The sequence below is a fragment of the Hyperolius riggenbachi genome, chromosome 1 (genome assembly GCF_040937935.1).
Source record: "Hyperolius riggenbachi isolate aHypRig1 chromosome 1, aHypRig1.pri, whole genome shotgun sequence".
NCBI classification, from domain to species: Eukaryota; Metazoa; Chordata; class Amphibia; order Anura; family Hyperoliidae; genus Hyperolius; species Hyperolius riggenbachi.
Window position 1 is genome coordinate 687,941,481 of NC_090646.1, and position 19,763 is coordinate 687,961,243.

The following is a 19,763-nucleotide window of genomic DNA, read 5'->3' on the forward strand; positions in this document are numbered from 1 at the left end:
CAGCACTAGGGGGAGCCACTGTGTGACCTCATAGCTAGCCTGACACACCAGCACTAGGGGGAGCCACTGTGTGACCTCATAGCCAGCCAGACACACCAGCACTAGGGGGAGCCACTGTGTGACCTCATAGCCAGCCTGACACACCAGCACTAGGGGGCACCACTGTGTGACCTCATAGCCAGCCTGACACACCAGCACTAGGGGGAGCCACTGTGTGACCTCATAGCCAGCCTGATTCACCAGCACTAGGGGGAGCCACTGTGTGACCTCATAGCCAGCCTGACACACCAGCACTAGGGGAGTCACTGTGTGACCTCATAGCCAGCCTGACACACCAGCACTAGGGGGCGCCACTGTGTGACCTCATAGCCAGCCTGACACACCAGCACTAGGGGGAGCCACTGTGTGACCTCATAGCCAGCCTGACACACCAGCACTAGGGGGAGCCACTGTGTGACCTCATAGCCAGCCTGACACACCAGCACTAGGGGGCACCACTGTGTGACCTCATAGCCAGCCTGACACACCAGCACTAGGGGAGCCACTGTGTGACCTCATAGCCAGCCTGACACACCAGCACTAGGGGAGCCACTGTGTGACCTCATAGCCAGCCTGACACACCAGCACTAGGGGAGCCACTGTGTGACCTCATAGCCAGCCTGACACACCAGCACTAGGGGGAGACACTGTGTGACCTCATAGCCAGCCTGACACACCAGCACTAGGGGGCACCACTGTGTGACCTCATAGCCAGCCTGACACACCAGCACTAGGGGGAGCCACTGTGTGACCTCATAGCTAGCCTGACACACCAGCACTAGGGGAGCCACTGTGTGACCTCATAGCCAGCCTGACACACCAGCACTAGGGGGAGCCACTGTGTGACCTCATAGCCAGCCAGACACACCAGCACTAGGGGGAGCCACTGTGTGACCTCATAGCCAGCCTGACACACCAGCACTAGGGGGAGCCACTGTGTGACCTCATAGCCAGCCTGACACACCAGCACTAGGGGGAGCCACTGTGTGACCTCATAGCCAGCCTGACACACCAGCACTAGGGGGCACCACTGTGTGACCTCATAGCCAGCCTGACACACCAGCACTAGGGGGAGCCACTGTGTGACCTCATAGCCAGCCTGACACACCAGCACTAGGGGGATCCACTGTGTGTCCTCATAGCCAGCCTGACACACCAGCACTAGGGGGAGCCACTGTGTGACCTCATAGCCAGCCTGACACACCAGCACTAGGGGGATCCACTGTGTGTCCTCATAGCCAGCCTGACACATCAGCACTAGGGGGCGCCACTGTGTGACCTCATAGCCAGCCTGACACACCAGCACTAGGGGGAGCCACTGTGTGACCTCATAGCCAGCCTAACACACCAGCACTAGGGGGCGCCACTGTGTGACCTCATAGCCAGCCTGACACACCAGCACTAGGGGGAGCCACTGTCTGACCTCATAGCCAGCCTGACACACCAGCACTAGGGGGAGCACCACTGTGTGACCTCATAGCCAGTCTGACACACCAGCACTAGGGGGAGCCACTGTGTGACCCCATAGCCAGCCTGACACACCAGCACTAGGGGGAGCCACTGTGTGACCTCATAGCCAGCCTGACACACCAGCACTAGGGGAGCCAATGTGTGACCTCATAGCCAGCCTGACACACCAGCACTAGGGGGAGACACTGTGTCCTCATAGCCAGCCCGACACACCAGCACTAGGGGGAGCCACTGTGTGACCTCATAGCCAGCCTGACACACCAGCACTAGGGGGAGCCACTGTGTGACCTCATAGCCAGCCTGACACACCAGCACTAGGGGAGCCACTGTGTGACCTCATAGCCAGCCTGACACACCAGCACTAGGGGGAGCCACTGTGTGACCTCATAGCCAGCCTGACACACCAGCACTAGGGGGCACCACTGTGTGACCTCATAGCCAGCCTGACACACCAGCACTAGGGGGAGCCACTGTGTGACCTCATAGCCAGCCTGACACACCAGCACTAGGGGAGCCACTGTGTGACCTCATAGCCAGCCTGACACACCAGCACTAGGGGGAGCCACTGTGTGACCTCATAGCCAGCCTGACACACCAGCACTAGGGGGCACCACTTTGTGACCTCATAGCCAGCCTGACACACCAGCACTAGGGGAAGCCACTGTGTGACCTCATAGCCAGCCTGACACACCAGCACTAGGGGGCGCCACTGTGTGACCTCATAGCCAGCCAGACACACCAGCACTAGGGGGAGCCACTGTGTGACCTCATAGCCAGCCTGACACACCAGCACTAGGGGGAGTCACTGTGTGACCTCATAGCCAGCCTGACACACCAGCACTAGGGGGAGCCGCTCTGTGACCTCATAACTAGCCTGACATACCAGCACTAGGGGGAGCCACTGTGTGACCTCATAGCCAGCCTGACACACCAGCACTAGGGGGAGCCACTGTGTGACCTCATAGCCAGCCTGACATACCAGCACTAGGGGAGCCACTGTGTGACCTCATAGCCAGCCAGACACACCAGCACTAGGGGGAGCCACTGTGTGACCTCATAGCTAGCCTGACACACCAGCACTAGGGGGAGCCACTGTGTGACCTCATAGCCAGCCTGACATACCAGCACTAGGGGAGCCACTGTGTGACCTCATAGCCAGCCAGACACACCAGCACTAGGGGGAGCCACTGTGTGACCTCATAGCTAGCCTGACACACAAGCACTAGGGGGAGCCACTGTGTGACCTCATAGCCAGCCAGACACACCAGCACTAGTGGGAGCCACTGTGTGACCTCATAGCCAGCCTGACACACCAGCACTAGGGGGCACCACTGTGTGACCTCATAGCTAGCCTGACACACAAGCACTAGGGGGAGCCACTGTGTGACCTCATAGCCAGCCTAACACACCAGCACTAGGGGGAGCCACTGTGTGACCTCATAGCCAGCCTGACATACCAGCACTAGGGGGAGCCACTGTGTGACCTCATAGCTAGCCTGACATACCAGCACTAGGGGAGCCACTGTGTGACCTCATAGCCAGCCAGACACACCAGCACTAGGGGGAGCCACTGTGTGACCTCATAGCCAGCCTGACACACCAGCACTAGGGGGACACACTCTGTGACCTCATAACTAGCCTGACATACCAGCACTAGGGGGAGCCACTGTGTGACCTCATAGCCAGCATGACACACCAGCACTAGGGGGAGCCACTGTGTGACCTCATAGCTAGCCTGACACACCAGCACTAGGGGAGCCACTGTGTGACCACATAGCTAGCCTGACACACCAGCATTAGGGGGAGTCACTGTGTGACCTCATAGCCAGTCTGACACACCAGCACTAGGGGGAGCCACTGTGTGACCTCATAGCCAGCCTGACACACCAGCACTATGGGGCACCACTGTGTGACCTCATAGCCAGCCTAACACACCAGCACTAGGGGGAGCCACTGTGTGACCTCATAGCCAGCCTGACACACCAGCACTAGGGGGAGCCACTGTGTGACCTCATAGCCAGCCTGACACACCAGCACTAGGGGGCGCCACTGTGTGACCTCATAGCTAGCCTGACACACCAGCACTAGGGGAGCCACTGTGTGACCTCATAGCCAGCCTGACACACCAGCACTAGGGGGAGCCACTGTGTGACCTCATAGCCAGCCTGACACACCAGCACTAGGGGACACCACTGTGTGACCTCATAGCTAGCCTGACACACCAGCACTAGGGGGAGCCACTCCACTGTGTGACCTCATAGCCAGCCTGACACACCAGCACTAGGGGGAGCCACTGTGTGACCTCATAGCCAGCCTGACACACCAGCACTAGGGGGAGCCACTGTGTGACCTCATAGCCAGCCTGACACACCAGCACTAGGGGGATCCACTGTGTGACCTCATAGCTAGCCTGACACACCAGCACTAGGGGGAGCCACTGTGTGACCTCATAGCTAGCCTGACACACCAGCACTAGGGGGCACCACTGTGTGACCTCATAGCCAGCCTGACACACCAGCACTAGGGGGAGCCACTGTGTGACCTCATAGCCAGCCTGACACACCAGCACTAGGGGAGCCACTGTGTGACCTCATAGCCAGCCTGATTCACCAGCACTAGGGGGAGCCACTGTGTGATCTCATAGCCAGCCTGACACACCAGCACTAGGGGGAGCCACTGTGTGACCTCATAGCCAGCCTGACACACCAGCACTAGGGGGAGCCACTGTGTGACGTCATAGCCAGCCTGACACACCAGCACTAGGGGGAGCCACTGTGTGACCTCATAGCCAGCCTGACACACCAGCACTAGGAGGAGCCACTGTGTGACCTCATAGCCAGCCTGACACACCAGCACTAGGGGGAGCCACTGTGTGACCTCATAGCCAGCCTGACACACCAGCACTAGGGGGAGCCACTGTGTGACCTCATAGCCAGCCTGACACACCAGCACTAGGGGAGCCACTGTGTGACCTCATAGCCAGCCTGACACACCAGCACTAGGGGGCACCACTGTGTGACCTCATAGCCAGCCTGACACACCAGCACTAGGGGGAGACACTGTGTGACCTCATAGCCAGCCTGACACACCAGCACTAGGGGGAGCCACTGTGTGACCTCATAGCCAACCTGACACACCAGCACTAGGGGGAGTCACTGTGTGACCTCATAGCCAGCCTGACACACCAGCACTAGGGGGAGCCACGGTGTGACCTCATAGCTAGCCTGACACACCAGCACTAGGGGAGCCACTGTGTGACCTCATAGCCAGCCTGACACACCAGCACTAGGGGGAGCCACTGTGTGACCTCATAGCCAGCCAGACACACCAGCACTAGGGGGAGCCACTGTGTGACCTCATAGCCAGCCTGACACACCAGCACTAGGGGAGTCACTGTGTGACCTCATAGCCAGCCTGACACACCAGCACTAGGGGGCACCACTGTGTGACCTCATAGCCAGCCTGACACACCAGCACTAGGGGGAGCCACTGTGTGACCTCATAGCTAGCCTGACACACCAGCACTAGGGGGAGCCACTGTGTGACCTCATAGCCAGCCTGACACACCAGCACTAGGGGGAGCCACTGTGTGACCTCATAGCCAGCCTGATACTCCAGCACTAGGGGGAGCCACTGTGTGACCTCATAGCCAGCCTGACACACCAGCACTAGGGGAAGCCACTGTGTGACCTCATAGCCAGCCTGACACACCAGCACTAGGGGGCGCCACTGTGTGACCTCATAGCCAGCCAGACACACCAGCACTAGGGGGAGCCACTGTGTGACCTCATAGCCAGCCTGACACACCAGCACTAGGGGGAGTCACTGTGTGACCTCATAGCCAGCCTGACACACCAGCACTAGGGGGAGCCGCTCTGTGACCTCATAACTAGCCTGACATACCAGCACTAGGGGGAGCCACTGTGTGACCTCATAGCCAGCCTGACACACCAGCACTAGGGGGAGCCACTGTGTGACCTCATAGCCAGCCTGACATACCAGCACTAGGGGAGCCACTGTGTGACCTCATAGCCAGCCAGACACACCAGCACTAGGGGGAGCCACTGTGTGACCTCATAGCTAGCCTGACACACCAGCACTAGGGGGAGCCACTGTGTGACCTCATAGCCAGCCTGACATACCAGCACTAGGGGAGCCACTGTGTGACCTCATAGCCAGCCAGACACACCAGCACTAGGGGGAGCCACTGTGTGACCTCATAGCTAGCCTGACACACAAGCACTAGGGGGAGCCACTGTGTGACCTCATAGCCAGCCAGACACACCAGCACTAGTGGGAGCCACTGTGTGACCTCATAGCCAGCCTGACACACCAGCACTAGGGGGCACCACTGTGTGACCTCATAGCTAGCCTGACACACAAGCACTAGGGGGAGCCACTGTGTGACCTCATAGCCAGCCTAACACACCAGCACTAGGGGGAGCCACTGTGTGACCTCATAGCCAGCCTGACATACCAGCACTAGGGGGAGCCACTGTGTGACCTCATAGCTAGCCTGACATACCAGCACTAGGGGAGCCACTGTGTGACCTCATAGCCAGCCAGACACACCAGCACTAGGGGGAGCCACTGTGTGACCTCATAGCTAGCCTGACACACCAGCACTAGGGGGAGCCACTGTGTGACCTCATAGCCAGCCAGACACACCAGCACTAGGGGGAGCCACTGTGTGACCTCATAGCCAGCCTGACATACCAGCACTAGGGGGAGCCACTGTGTGACCTCATAACTAGCCTGGCATACCAGCACTAGGGGGAGCCACTGTGTGACCTCATAGCTAGCCTGACATACCAGCACTAGGGGAGCCACTGTGTGACCTCATAGCCAGCCAGACACACCAGCACTAGGGGGAGCCACTGTGTGACCTCATAGCTAGCCTGACACACCAGCACTAGGGGGAGCCACTGTGTGACCTCATAGCCAGCCAGACACACCAGCACTAGGGGGAGCCACTGTGTGACCTCATAGCCAGCCTGACACACCAGCACTAGGGGGCACCACTGTGTGACCTCATAGCCAGCCTGACACACCAGCACTAGGGGGAGCCACTGTGTGACCTCATAGCCAGCCTGATTCACCAGCACTAGGGGGAGCCACTGTGTGACCTCATAGCCAGCCTGACACACCAGCACTAGGGGAGTCACTGTGTGACCTCATAGCCAGCCTGACACACCAGCACTAGGGGGCGCCACTGTGTGACCTCATAGCCAGCCTGACACACCAGCACTAGGGGGAGCCACTGTGTGACCTCATAGCCAGCCTGACACACCAGCACTAGGGGGAGCCACTGTGTGACCTCATAGCCAGCCTGACACACCAGCACTAGGGGGCACCACTGTGTGACCTCATAGCCAGCCTGACACACCAGCACTAGGGGAGCCACTGTGTGACCTCATAGCCAGCCTGACACACCAGCACTAGGGGAGCCACTGTGTGACCTCATAGCCAGCCTGACACACCAGCACTAGGGGAGCCACTGTGTGACCTCATAGCCAGCCTGACACACCAGCACTAGGGGGAGACACTGTGTGACCTCATAGCCAGCCTGACACACCAGCACTAGGGGGCACCACTGTGTGACCTCATAGCCAGCCTGACACACCAGCACTAGGGGGAGCCACTGTGTGACCTCATAGCTAGCCTGACACACCAGCACTAGGGGAGCCACTGTGTGACCTCATAGCCAGCCTGACACACCAGCACTAGGGGGAGCCACTGTGTGACCTCATAGCTATCCTGACACACCAGCACTAGGGGAGCCACTGTGTGACCTCATAGCCAGCCAGACACACCAGCACTAGGGGGAGCCACTGTGTGACCTCATAGCCAGCCTGACACACCAGCACTAGGGGGAGCCACTGTGTGACCTCATAGCCAGCCTGACACACCAGCACTAGGGGGAGCCACTGTGTGACCTCATAGCCAGCCTGACACACCAGCACTAGGGGGCACCACTGTGTGACCTCATAGCCAGCCTGACACACCAGCACTAGGGGGAGCCACTGTGTGACCTCATAGCCAGCCTGACACACCAGCACTAGGGGGATCCACTGTGTGTCCTCATAGCCAGCCTGACACACCAGCACTAGGGGGAGCCACTGTGTGACCTCATAGCCAGCCTGACACACCAGCACTAGGGGGATCCACTGTGTGTCCTCATAGCCAGCCTGACACATCAGCACTAGGGGGCGCCACTGTGTGACCTCATAGCCAGCCTGACACACCAGCACTAGGGGGAGCCACTGTGTGACCTCATAGCCAGCCTAACACACCAGCACTAGGGGGCGCCACTGTGTGACCTCATAGCCAGCCTGACACACCAGCACTAGGGGGAGCCACTGTCTGACCTCATAGCCAGCCTGACACACCAGCACTAGGGGGAGCACCACTGTGTGACCTCATAGCCAGTCTGACACACCAGCACTAGGGGGAGCCACTGTGTGACCCCATAGCCAGCCTGACACACCAGCACTAGGGGGAGCCACTGTGTGACCTCATAGCCAGCCGGACACACCAGCACTAGGGGAGCCAATGTGTGACCTCATAGCCAGCCTGACACACCAGCACTAGGGGGAGACACTGTGTCCTCATAGCCAGCCTGACACACCAGCACTAGGGGGAGCCACTGTGTGACCTCATAGCCAGCCTGACACACCAGCACTAGGGGGAGCCACTGTGTGACCTCATAGCCAGCCTGACACACCAGCACTAGGGGAGCCACTGTGTGACCTCATAGCCAGCCTGACACACCAGCACTAGGGGGAGCCACTGTGTGACCTCATAGCCAGCCTGACACACCAGCACTAGGGGGCACCACTGTGTGACCTCATAGCCAGCCTGACACACCAGCACTAGGGGGAGCCACTGTGTGACCTCATAGCCAGCCTGACACACCAGCACTAGGGGGAGACACTGTGTGACCTCATAGCCAGCCTGACACACCAGCACTAGGGGGCACCACTGTGTGACCTCATAGCCAGCCTGACACACCAGCACTAGGGGAGCCACTGTGTGACCTCATAGCTAGCCTGACACACCAGCACTAGGGGGCGCCACTGTGTGACCTCATAGCCAGCCTGACACACCAGCACTAGGGGGAGCCACTGTGTGACCTCATAGCCAGCCTGACACACCAGCACTAGGGGGAGCCACTGTGTGACCTCATAGCCAGCCTGACACACCAGCACTAGGGGGAGTCACTGTGTGACCTCATAGCCAGCCTGACACACCAGCACTAGGGGGAGCCACTGTGTGACCTCATAGCTAGCCTGACACACCAGCACTAGGGGGAGCCACTGTGTGACCTCATAGCCAGCCAGACACACCAGCACTAGGGGGAGCACCACTGTGTGACCTCATAGCCAGCCTGACACACCAGCACTAGGGGGAGCCACTGTGTGACCTCATAGCCAGTCTGACACAAAAGCACTATGGGGAGCCACTGTGTGACCTCATAGCCAGCCTGACACACCAGCACTAGGGGACACCACTGTGTGACCTCATAGCCAGCCTGACACACCAGCACTAGGGGGAGCCACTGTGTGACCTCATAGCTAGCCTGACACACCAGCACTAGGGGAGCCACTGTGTGACCTCATAGCCAGCCTGACACACCAGCACTAGGGGGCACCACTGTGTGATCTCGTAGCTAGCCTGACACACCAGCACTAGGAGGAGCCACTGTGTGACCTCATAGCCAGCCTGACACACCAGCACTAGGGGGAGCCACTGTGTGACCTCATAGCCAGCCTGACACACCAGCACTAGGGGAGCCACTGTGTGACCTCATAGCCAGCCTGACACACCAGCACTAGGGGGAGTCACTGTGTGACCTCATAGCCAGCCTGACACACCAGCACTAGGGGGACCCACTCTGTGACCTCATAACTAGCCTGACATACCAGCACTAGGGGGAGCCACTGTGTGACCTCATAGCCAGCATGACACACCAGCACTAGGGGGAGCCACTGTGTGACCTCATAGCTAGCCTGACACACCAGCACTAGGGGAGCCACTGTGTGACCACATAGCTAGCCTGACACACCAGCATTAGGGGGAGTCACTGTGTGACCTCATAGCCAGTCTGACACACCAGCACTAGGGGGAGCCACTGTGTGACCTCATAGCCAGCCTGACACACCAGCACTATGGGGCACCACTGTGTGACCTCATAGCCAGCCTAACACACCAGCACTAGGGGGAGCCACTGTGTGACCTCATAGCCAGCCTGACACACCAGCACTAGGGGGAGCCACTGTGTGACCTCATAGCCAGCCTGACACACCAGCACTAGGGGGCACCACTGTGTGATCTCATAGCCAGCCTGACACACCAGCACTAGGGGAGCCACTGTGTGACCTCATAGCCAGCCTGACACACCAGCACTAGGGGGAGCCACTGTCTGACCTCATAGCCAGCCTGACACACCAGCACTAGGGGAGCCACTGTGTGACCTCATAGCCAGCCTGACACACCAGCACTAGGGGGAGCCACTATGTGACCTCATAGCTAGCCTGACACACCAGCACTAGGGGGAGCCACTGTGTGACCTCATAGCCAGCCTGACACACCAGCACTAGGGGGCACCACTGTGTGTGTGTTGGTCTGGCAGTTATACAGAGGTAATGTGTCAGTTGGTCTGGCAGGGATACAGAGGGAATGTGTCAGTTGGTCTGGCAGTGATACAGAGGGAATGTGTCAGTTGGTCTGGCAGTTATACAGAGGGAATGTGTCAGTTGGTCTGGCAGTGATACAGGGGGAATGTGTCAGTTGGTCTGGCAGTGATACAGGGGGAATGTGTCAGTTGGTCTGGCAGTGATACAGAGGGAATGTGTCAGTTGGTCTGGCAGGGATACAGAGGGAATGTGTCAGTTGGTCTGGCAGGGATACAGAGGGAATGTGTCAGTTGGTCTGGCAGGGATACACAGGGGATGTGTCAGTTGGTCTGGCAGTGATACAGAGGGAATGTGTCAGTTGGTCTGGCAGGGATACAGAGGGAATGTGTCAGTTGGTCTGGCAGGGATACAGAGGGAATGTGTCAGTTGGTCTGGCAGGGATACAGAGGGAATGTGTCAGTTGGTCTGCCAGTGATACAGGGGGAATGTGTCAGTTGGTCTGCCAGTGATACAGAGGGAATGTGTCAGTTGGTCTGGCAGGGATACAGAGGGAATGTGTCAGTTGGTCTGGCAGGGATACAGAGGGAATGTGTCAGTTGGTCTGGCAGTGATACAGAGGGAATGTGTCAGTTGGTCTGGCAGTGATACAGAGGGAATGTGTCAGTTGATCTGGCAGGGATACAGAGGGAATGTGTCAGTTGGTCTGGCAGGGATACAGGGGGAATGTGTCAGTTGGTCTGGCAGGGATACAGAGGGAATGTGTCAGTTGGTCTGGCAGGGATACAGGGGGAATGTGTCAGTTGGTCTGGCAGGGATACAGAGGGAATGTGTCAGTTGGTCTGGCAGTGATACAGAGGGAATGTGTCAGTTGGTCTGGCAGTGATACAGGGGGAATGTGTCAGTTGGTCTGGCAGGGATACAGAGGGAATGTGTCAGTTGGTCTGGCAGTTATACAGAGGGAATGTGTCAGTTGGTCTGGCAGTGATACAGGGGGAATGTGTCAGTTGGTCTGGCAGTGATACAGGGGGAATGTGTCAGTTGGTCTGGCAGTGATACAGAGGGAATGTGTCAGTTGGTCTGGCAGGGATACAGAGGGAATGTGTCAGTTGGTCTGGCAGGGATACACAGGGGATGTGTCAGTTGGTCTGGCAGTGATACAGAGGGAATGTGTCAGTTGGTCTGGCAGTGATACAGGGGGAATGTGTCAGTTGGTCTGGCAGTGATACAGGGGGAATGTGTCAGTTGGTCTGGCAGTGATACAGAGGGAATGTGTCAGTTGGTCTGGCAGGGATACAGAGGGAATGTGTCAGTTGGTCTGGCAGTGATACAGGGGGAATGTGTCAGTTGGTCTGGCAGGGATACACAGGGGATGTGTCAGTTGGTCTGGCAGTGATACAGGGGGAATGTGTCAGTTGGTCTGGCAGTGATACAGGGGGAATGTGTCAGTTGGTCTGGCAGTGATACAGAGGGAATGTGTCAGTTGGTCTGGCAGGGATACAGGGGGAATGTGTCAGTTGGTCTGGCAGGGATACAGAGGGAATGTGTCAGTTGGTCTGGCAGTGATACAGAGGGAATGTGTCAGTTGGTCTGGCAGGGATACAGGGGGAATGTGTCAGTTGGTCTGGCAGGGATACAGAGGGAATGTGTCAGTTGGTCTGGCAGTGATGCAGGGGGAATGTGTCAGTTGGTCTGGCAGTGATACAGAGGGAATGTGTCAGTTGGTCTGGCAGGGATACAGAGGGAATGTATCAGTTGGTCTGGCAGGGATACAGAGGGAATGTGTCAGTTGGTCTGGCAGTGATACAGAAGGAATGTGTCAGTTGGTCTGGCAGGGATACAGAGGGAATGTGTCAGTTGGTCTGGCAGTGATACAGAGGGAATGTGTCAGTTGGTCTGGCAGTGATACAGGGGGAATGTGTCAGTTGGTCTGGCAGTGATACAGAGGGAATGTGTCAGTTGGTCTGGCAGTGATACAGAGGGAATGTGTCAGTTGGTCTGGCAGTGATACAGGGGGAATGTGTCAGTTGGTCTGGCAGGGATACAGAGGGAATGTGTCAGTTGGTCTGGCAGGGATACAGAGGGAATGTGTCAGTTGGTCTGGCAGTGATGCAGAGGGAATGTGTCAGTTGGTCTGGCAGGGATACAGAGGGAATGTGTCAGTTGGTCTGGCAGTGATACAGAGGGAATGTGTCAGTTGGTCTGGCAGTGATACAGGGGGAATGTGTCAGTTGGTCTGGCAGGGATACAGAGGGAATGTGTCAGTTGGTCTGGCAGGGATACAGAGGGAATGTGTCAGTTGGTCTGGCAGTGATGCAGAGGGAATGTGTCAGTTGGTCTGGCAGGGATACAGAGGGAATGTGTCAGTTGGTCTGGCAGTGATGCAGAGGGAATGTGTCAGTTGGTCTGGCAGTGATGCAGAGGGAATGTGTCAGTTGGTCTGGCAGTGATGCAGGGGGAATGTGTCAGTTGGTCTGGCAGTGATGCAGAGGGAATGTGTCAGTTGGTCTGGCAGGGATACAGAGGGAATGTGTCAGTTGGTCTGGCAGTGATACAGGGGGAATGTGTCAGTTGGTCTGGCAGGGATACAGAGGGAATGTGTCAGTTGGTCTGGCAGTGATACAGAGGGAATGTGTCAGTTGGTCTGGCAGGGATACAGAGGGAATGTGTCAGTTGGTCTGGCAGGGATACAGAGGGAATGTGTCAGTTGTTCTGGCAGTGATACAGAGGGAATGTGTCAGTTGGTCTGGCAGGGATACAGAGGGAATGTATCAGTTGGTCTGGCAGTGATGCAGAGGGAATGTGTCAGTTGGTCTGGCAGTGATGCAGAGGGAATGTGTCAGTTGGTCTGGCAGGGATACAGAGGGAATATGTCAGTTGGTCTGGCAGTGATACAGAGGGAATGTGTCAGTTGGTCTGGCAGTGATACAGGGGGAATGTGTCAGTTGGTCTGGCAGTGATACAGAGGGAATGTGTCAGTTGGTCTGCCAGTGATGCAGAGGGAATGTGTCAGTTGGTCTGGCAGGGATACAGAGGGAATGTGTCAGTTGGTCTGGCAGGGATACAGAGGGAATGTGTCAGTTGGTCTGGCAGTGATACAGAGGGAATGTGTCAGTTGGTCTGGCAGTGATGCAGAGGGAATGTGTCAGTTGGTCTGGCAGGGATACAGAGGGAATGTGTCAGTTGGTCTGGCAGTGATACAGAGGGAATGTGTCAGTTGGTCTGGCAGGGATACAGAGGGAATGTGTCAGTTGGTCTGGCAGGGATACAGGGGGAATGTGTCAGTTGGTCTGGCAGTGATGCAGAGGGAATGTGTCAGTTGGTCTGGCAGTGATACAGAGGGAATGTGTCAGTTGGTCTGGCAGGGATACAGAGGGAATGTGTCAGTTGGTCTGGCAGGGATACAGAGGGAATGTGTCAGTTGGTCTGGCAGGGATACAGAGGGAATGTGTCAGTTGGTCTGGCAGTGATGCAGGGGGAATGTGTCAGTTGGTCTGGCAGGGATACAGAGGGAATGTGTCAGTTGGTCTGGCAGTGATGCAGGGGGAATGTGTCAGTTGGTCTGGCAGGGATACAGAGGGAATGTGTCAGTTGGTCTGGCAGTGATACAGGGGGAACGTGTCAGTTGGTCTGGCAGGGATACAGAGGGAATGTGTCAGTTGGTCTGGCAGTGATGCAGGGGGAATGTGTCAGTTGGTCTGGCAGGGATACAGAGGGAATGTGTCAGTTGGTCTGGCAGTGATACAGAGGGAATGTGTCAGTTGGTCTGGCAGGGATGCAGAGGGAATGTGTCAGTTGGTCTGGCAGGGATACAGAGGGAATGTGTCAGTTGGTCTGGCAGGGATACAGAGGGAATGTGTCAGTTGGTCTGGCAGGGATACAGAGGGAATGTGTCAGTTGGTCTGGCAGTGATACAGAGGGAATGTGTCAGTTGGTCTGGCAGTGATACAGAGGGAATGTGTCAGTTGGTCTGGCAGGGATACAGAGGGAATGTGTCAGTTGGTCTGGCAGTGATGCAGAGGGAATGTGTCAGTTGGTCTGGCAGGGATACAGAGGGAATGTGTCAGTTGGTCTGGCAGGGATACAGAGGGAATGTGTCAGTTGGTCTGGCAGTGATACAGAGGGAATGTGTCAGTTGGTCTGGCAGTGATGCAGAGGGAATGTGTCAGTTGGTCTGGCAGTGATGCAGAGGGAATGTGTCAGTTGGTCTGGCAGTGATTTGTCACTGCAGTCACCGCTGCTATATAAGGAGACCGCAGGACTGTTGTGAAACATCTGCAGGAAGATATTTTGGGCCAAAACACGTCAGACCCTCAGAGAGCTGCAGATGTGGCCAAACCTGCGACTGCTGGGGAGACGCTGACTGGGGGGGGGGGGATGGGGGGGGGCGGTGGATTCCTGGGATGTCTAATCACTCATCCTGAGTGTGAGCTGCAGTCTGCAGATTCCTCTGTATTACCAGCACCCTATACCCACCAGGGAGACACTGACTGCTAGGGAGACACTGGGGACTTGGGAGTCAGGAGACACTGAGGTCTGGGGAGACACTGACTGCTGGGGAGACATTGGGGAGTCAGGAGACACTGAGGTCTGGGGAGACACTGACTGCTGGGGAGACACTGGGGAGTCAGGAGACACTGAGGTCTGGGGAGACACTGACTGCTAGGGAAACACTGGGGACTGGGGAGTCAGGAGACACTGAGGTCTGGGGAGACACTGACTGCTAGGGAAACACTGGGGACTGGGGAGTCAGGAGACACTGAGGTCTGGGGAGTCAGGAGACACTGAGGTCTGGTTAGACACTGAGGACTTGGTGTGAGCTGCAGTCTGCAGATTCCTCTGTATAACCAGCACCCCGCTGTGCTGTAGCCTGGGGAGACTGGGGAGACAGTGGGCTGTAGCATTGGAGACTGGGGAGACAGTGGGGTTGGAGAGACAGTGGAGAGATTGGGGAGATTAGGGACTGGGGAGACAATGAAGACTGGGGAGACATTGAAGACATTGGAGACTGGATATACAGTGGGGTTGGAGAGACAGTGGGGACATTGTGGTCTTGGGAGACAGTGGAGACATTGGGAACTGGGGAGACAATGCAGACTGGGGAGAGATTGGAGACTAGGGAGACAGTGGGGTTGGAGAGACAGTAGAGAGATTGGGGACTGGGGAGACAGTGGAAACATTGGGAACTGGGGAGACATTGGGGACTGGGGAGACAGTAGAGAGACAGTGGAGACATTGGGTACTGGGAAGACAGTGGAGACTGGGGAGACAGTGGAGACATTGGAGAGACAGTGAAGACAGTGGGGTTGGAGAGACAGTGGGGACATTGAAGACTGGGGAGACAGTGGAGACATTGGAGACAGTGGGGTTGGAGAGACAGTGGGGACATTGGGGTCTTGGGAGACAGTGGAGGTACAGTGGAGACAGTGGAGCCTGGGGAGACATTGGAGACTGGGGAGCCAGTGGTGCTGGAGAGACATTGGAGAGATTGGGGACTGGAGAGACAGTGGGGTTGGAGAGACAGTGGAGACATTGAAGACTGGGGAGACAGTGGAGACCTTGGAGACTAAAGAGACAGTGGGGTTAGAGAGACAGTGGGGACATTGGGGTCTTGGGAGACAGTGGAGGTACAGTGGAAACATTGGGAACTGGGGAGACAGTGGAGACAGTGGGGTTGGAGAGACAGTGGAGACATTGAAGACTGGGGAGACATTGGAGACTGGAGAGACAGTGGGGACATTGGGGTCTTGGGAGACAGTGGAGGTACAGTGGAAACATTGGGAAAAGGGGAGACCGTGGAGAGATTGGAGACTGGGGAGACAGTGGCGCTGGAGAGACAGTGAAGACAGTGGGGTTGGAGAGACAGTGGGAACATTGAAGACTGGGGAGAGATTGGAGACAGTGGGGTTGGAGAGACAGAGGAGAGATTGGGGACTGGGGAGACAGTGGAGACAACAGAGAGACACCAGGGACGGGAGGGTCAGCAATAATGGGGATTAGGGAGGGCTGTGTATCTCGGGCAATGTTGGCCACTCTCTCCTGTAGAGAATGTATCTCGGGCTATATTGGCCACTCTCTCCCGTATAGAATGTATCTCGGGCAATGTTGGCCACTCTCTCCTGTAGAGAATGTATCTCGGGCTATGTTGGCCACTCTCTCCCGTATAGAATGTATCTTGGGCAATGTTGGCCACTCTCTCCTGTAGAGAATGTATCTCGGGCTATGTTGGCCACTCTCTCCTGTAGAGAATGTATCTCAGGCAATTTTGGCCACTCTCTCCTGTAGAGAATGTATCTCGGGCTATGTTGGCCACTCTCTCCTGTAGAGAATGTATCTCAGGCAATGTTGGCCACTCTCTCCTGTAGAGAATGTATCTCAGGCAATGTTGGCCACTCTCTCCTGTAGAGAATGTATCTCGGGCTATGTTGGCCACTCTCTCCCGTAGAGAATGTATCTCGGGCTATGTTGGCCACTCTCTCCCGTAGAGAATGTATCTCGGGCAATGTTGGCCACTCTCTCCTGTAGAGAATGTATCTCGGGCTATGTTGGCCACTCTCTCCCATAGAGAATGTATCTCGGGCTATGTTGGCCACTCTCTCCCATAGAGAATGCATCTTGGGCTATGTTGGCCACTCTCTCCCATAAAGAATGTATCTCGGGCTATGTTGGCCACTCTCTCCCGTAGAGCATGTATCTCGGGCTATGTTGGTGTAAGAGAACGCGGAAAAGCCGCCGCGTGTACTGCCGGCAAGGCGGCTGATTCCGCGTCCAGCGCGGCGGTTTGTCCGCAGCAGCGTGCGTCTGGTGTGGCTGGGTCTGTTAGTTCACACAGGTTGAGGAATACGCACGTGCGCTGAGAGGCAGAACCTTTATGACAAACAGGGAGGGATCAGCTGACCAGGTTGGTCAGCTGATCTCAAGGCAAGTGGCTATTAGTCGATCGCTGATGGGCGGCGCCAGGGAGCGCTGCTCTATATATAGTCACTGCTGGCCAGTCTCAGGTTGTCTGCCGTTGCGAACACTTACGTGGAAGCACTCAGACCTTAGTCAGATCCAACAGTGTGTTACCTCTGTGTATTATTGTGTTATACTTCAGACTAGTTCCAGGGTGTCGAGACCACGGACCTCACACCCAAGTCTAGGAATACTCTGTACCATCATATATTACTCCAGACTAGTTCCAGGGTGTAGAGACCACGGACCTCACACCAAAGACTAGGCATTGTTGATATCTGTTATGACCTATTGCATTCCTGACTACTCCTTTGCTTTCTGATTCGGTACCTAAATATATCTGATTACCTGTTGCCAAACCCTGCCTGCCTTGGATAACGAATCAGTCTTCTGCCTTTGTACTTTATCTGTCTGTGTGTTGCCGACCTGGCTTGCCCGACCTTGAGAGCTATCTCTCCCCTTAAGAGATAGTCTACAGACCTGCTAGTGACATCCACCTTCAGGTGTCACTCACTTACAGGTCCCTCCTACCTTCACCCTGGGACTCCACCCCTTTGGAGGTCTCAGGTTGCTGGAAGGTTTTTGTACATCCCAAAAGGCAGTATCGCCCATACTGACAAGGACCACCTGCTCCTCGGGTGGTCTTACTCAAAGTCATTACTGTTGCACCAAACACTCACACTATAAAGGTGTCCAGAGGTTAGTTATACTTGGATTATCGGTGATTCTGCAGATCATCAATAATCAGGTATAATCTGTATTCTTGGTGATACTGCAGATCACCAATAATCAGATTCTCTCTGTGTGCTGTCACCGATCGTTACAGTTGGCCACTCTCTCCCGTAGAGAATGTATCTCGGGCTATGTTGGCCACTCTCTCCCGTAGAGAATGTATCTCGGGCTATGTTGGCCACTCTCTCCCGTAGAGCATGTATCTCGGGCTATGGTGGCCACTCTCTCCTGTAGAGCATGTATCTCGGGCTATGTTGGCCACTCTCTCCTGTAGAGAATGTATCTCGGGCAATGATGGCCACTCTCTCTCGTAGAGAATGTATCTCGGGCAATGTTGGCCACTCTCTCCCGTAGAGAATGTATCTCGGGCTATGTTGGCCACTCTCTCCCATATAGAATGTATCTCAAGCTATGTTGGCCACTCTCTCCCGTATAGAATGTATCTCGGGCTATGTTGGCCACTCTCTCCTGTAGAGAATGTATCTCGGGCAATGATGGCCACTCTCTCCCATAGAGAATGTATCTCGGGCTATGTTGGCCACTCTCTCCTGTAGAGAATGTATCTCGGGCTATGTTGGCCACTCTCTCCTGTAGAGAATGTATCTCGGGCTATGTTGGCCACTCTCTCCTGTAGAGAATGTATCTCGGGCTATGTTGGCCACTCTCTCCCGTATAGAAGGTTTCTCTCCCTGCTCCTCACCTTGAATGCTTCCATCAGGTTCTCTCCATAGGTCTGGTTGGTCTGCCACGGTTTATTGGCATCTCGGCTTCCTTCGGCTCGTAGGCTGTCACCAAACACGTCCACATAGAAGAAGACATAGTTCCCATCTGTCAGCTTCTCCTTGTGGGCCTGCAGCATGATCCTGTGCAGCATCTCCAGGGGACCACAGATGTACACCACTGCCACGGAGAACAGAGAGTGAGTCATACCACCAAACCACGGACGAAACCAGCACACAACAGAGGGGGAACAGGGTGACACCAGGAGGCAAGAGAGGGTCAGGGTGACACCAGGAGGCAAGAGAGGGGAGAGGCGGGTGACACCAGGAGGAAGGAGAGAGGGAACAGGGTGACACAAGGAGGCAAGAGAGAGGGAACAGGGTGACACAAGGAGGCAAGAGAGAGGGAACAGGGTGACACAAGGAGGCAAGAGAGAGGGAACAGGGTGACACAAGGAGGCAAGAGAGGGAACAGGGTGACATAATATAATATATATATATATATATATATATATATATGAATGAATTTATATAGTGGTTATTATATAGATACTGAAATTTGATAAGTCTCACATCGTTTCATAACAATCCTCCATTTCTCTTTATGGAAATTTGCTCAACATTTTACATGATGTTGCAACTTGCAATTCTTGCAACAAAAACAGAATTCCTTCATTATACCAAAGAAGATATTTCATAAACCTGTCACCTGAGGTAAGTGTCATTCAGTTCCCTAAACAAAATGTTTCTTCCAAATTAAAATGTTTTTTTCAAAAATATGAGTGCTTTATCATGCTGTAGATCAGTGTAAGCAGGAAGGACAGGAGGAAGCGTAGTGGTCGCCATCAGTACCACCAGGGGCCTTGTCACCTGCTGTACCTTTATCATGCTGTAGATCAGTGTGAGCAGGAAGGACAGGAGGAAGAGTGGTGGTCGCCATCAGTACCACCGGGAGCCTTGTCACCTGCTGTACCTTTATCATGCTGTAGATCAGTGTGAGCAGGAAGGACAGGAGGGAGCATGGTGGTCGCCATCAGTACCACCAGGAGCCTTGTCACCTGCTGTACCTTTATCATGCTGTAGATCAGCAGGAAGGACAGGAGGAAGCGTGGTGGTCGCCATCCGTACCACCAGGAGTCTTGTCACCTGCTGTACCTTTATCATGCTGTAGATCAGTGTGAGCAGGAAGGACAGGAGGAAGCGTGGTGGTCGCCAT

At 55.6% G+C, this 19,763-nt stretch overlaps 1 protein-coding gene across 1 annotated transcript in view; it reads right to left on the reverse strand.

Moving 5' to 3' along the window:
* The window catches only part of NPR2 (natriuretic peptide receptor 2), a 253,098-nt gene extending 233,569 nt beyond the window's left edge, over window positions 1–19,529 (reverse strand). The window contains exons 1-2 of the mRNA XM_068265792.1: window positions 19,427–19,529; window positions 18,529–18,728 (exon numbers count right to left, since the gene is read on the reverse strand). Coding sequence (XP_068121893.1) covers window positions 18,529–18,728; window positions 19,427–19,529 — 303 coding nt within the window. The remainder of the gene's footprint in view (window positions 1–18,528; window positions 18,729–19,426) is intronic.
* Window positions 19,530–19,763: the final 234 nt, after the last annotated feature.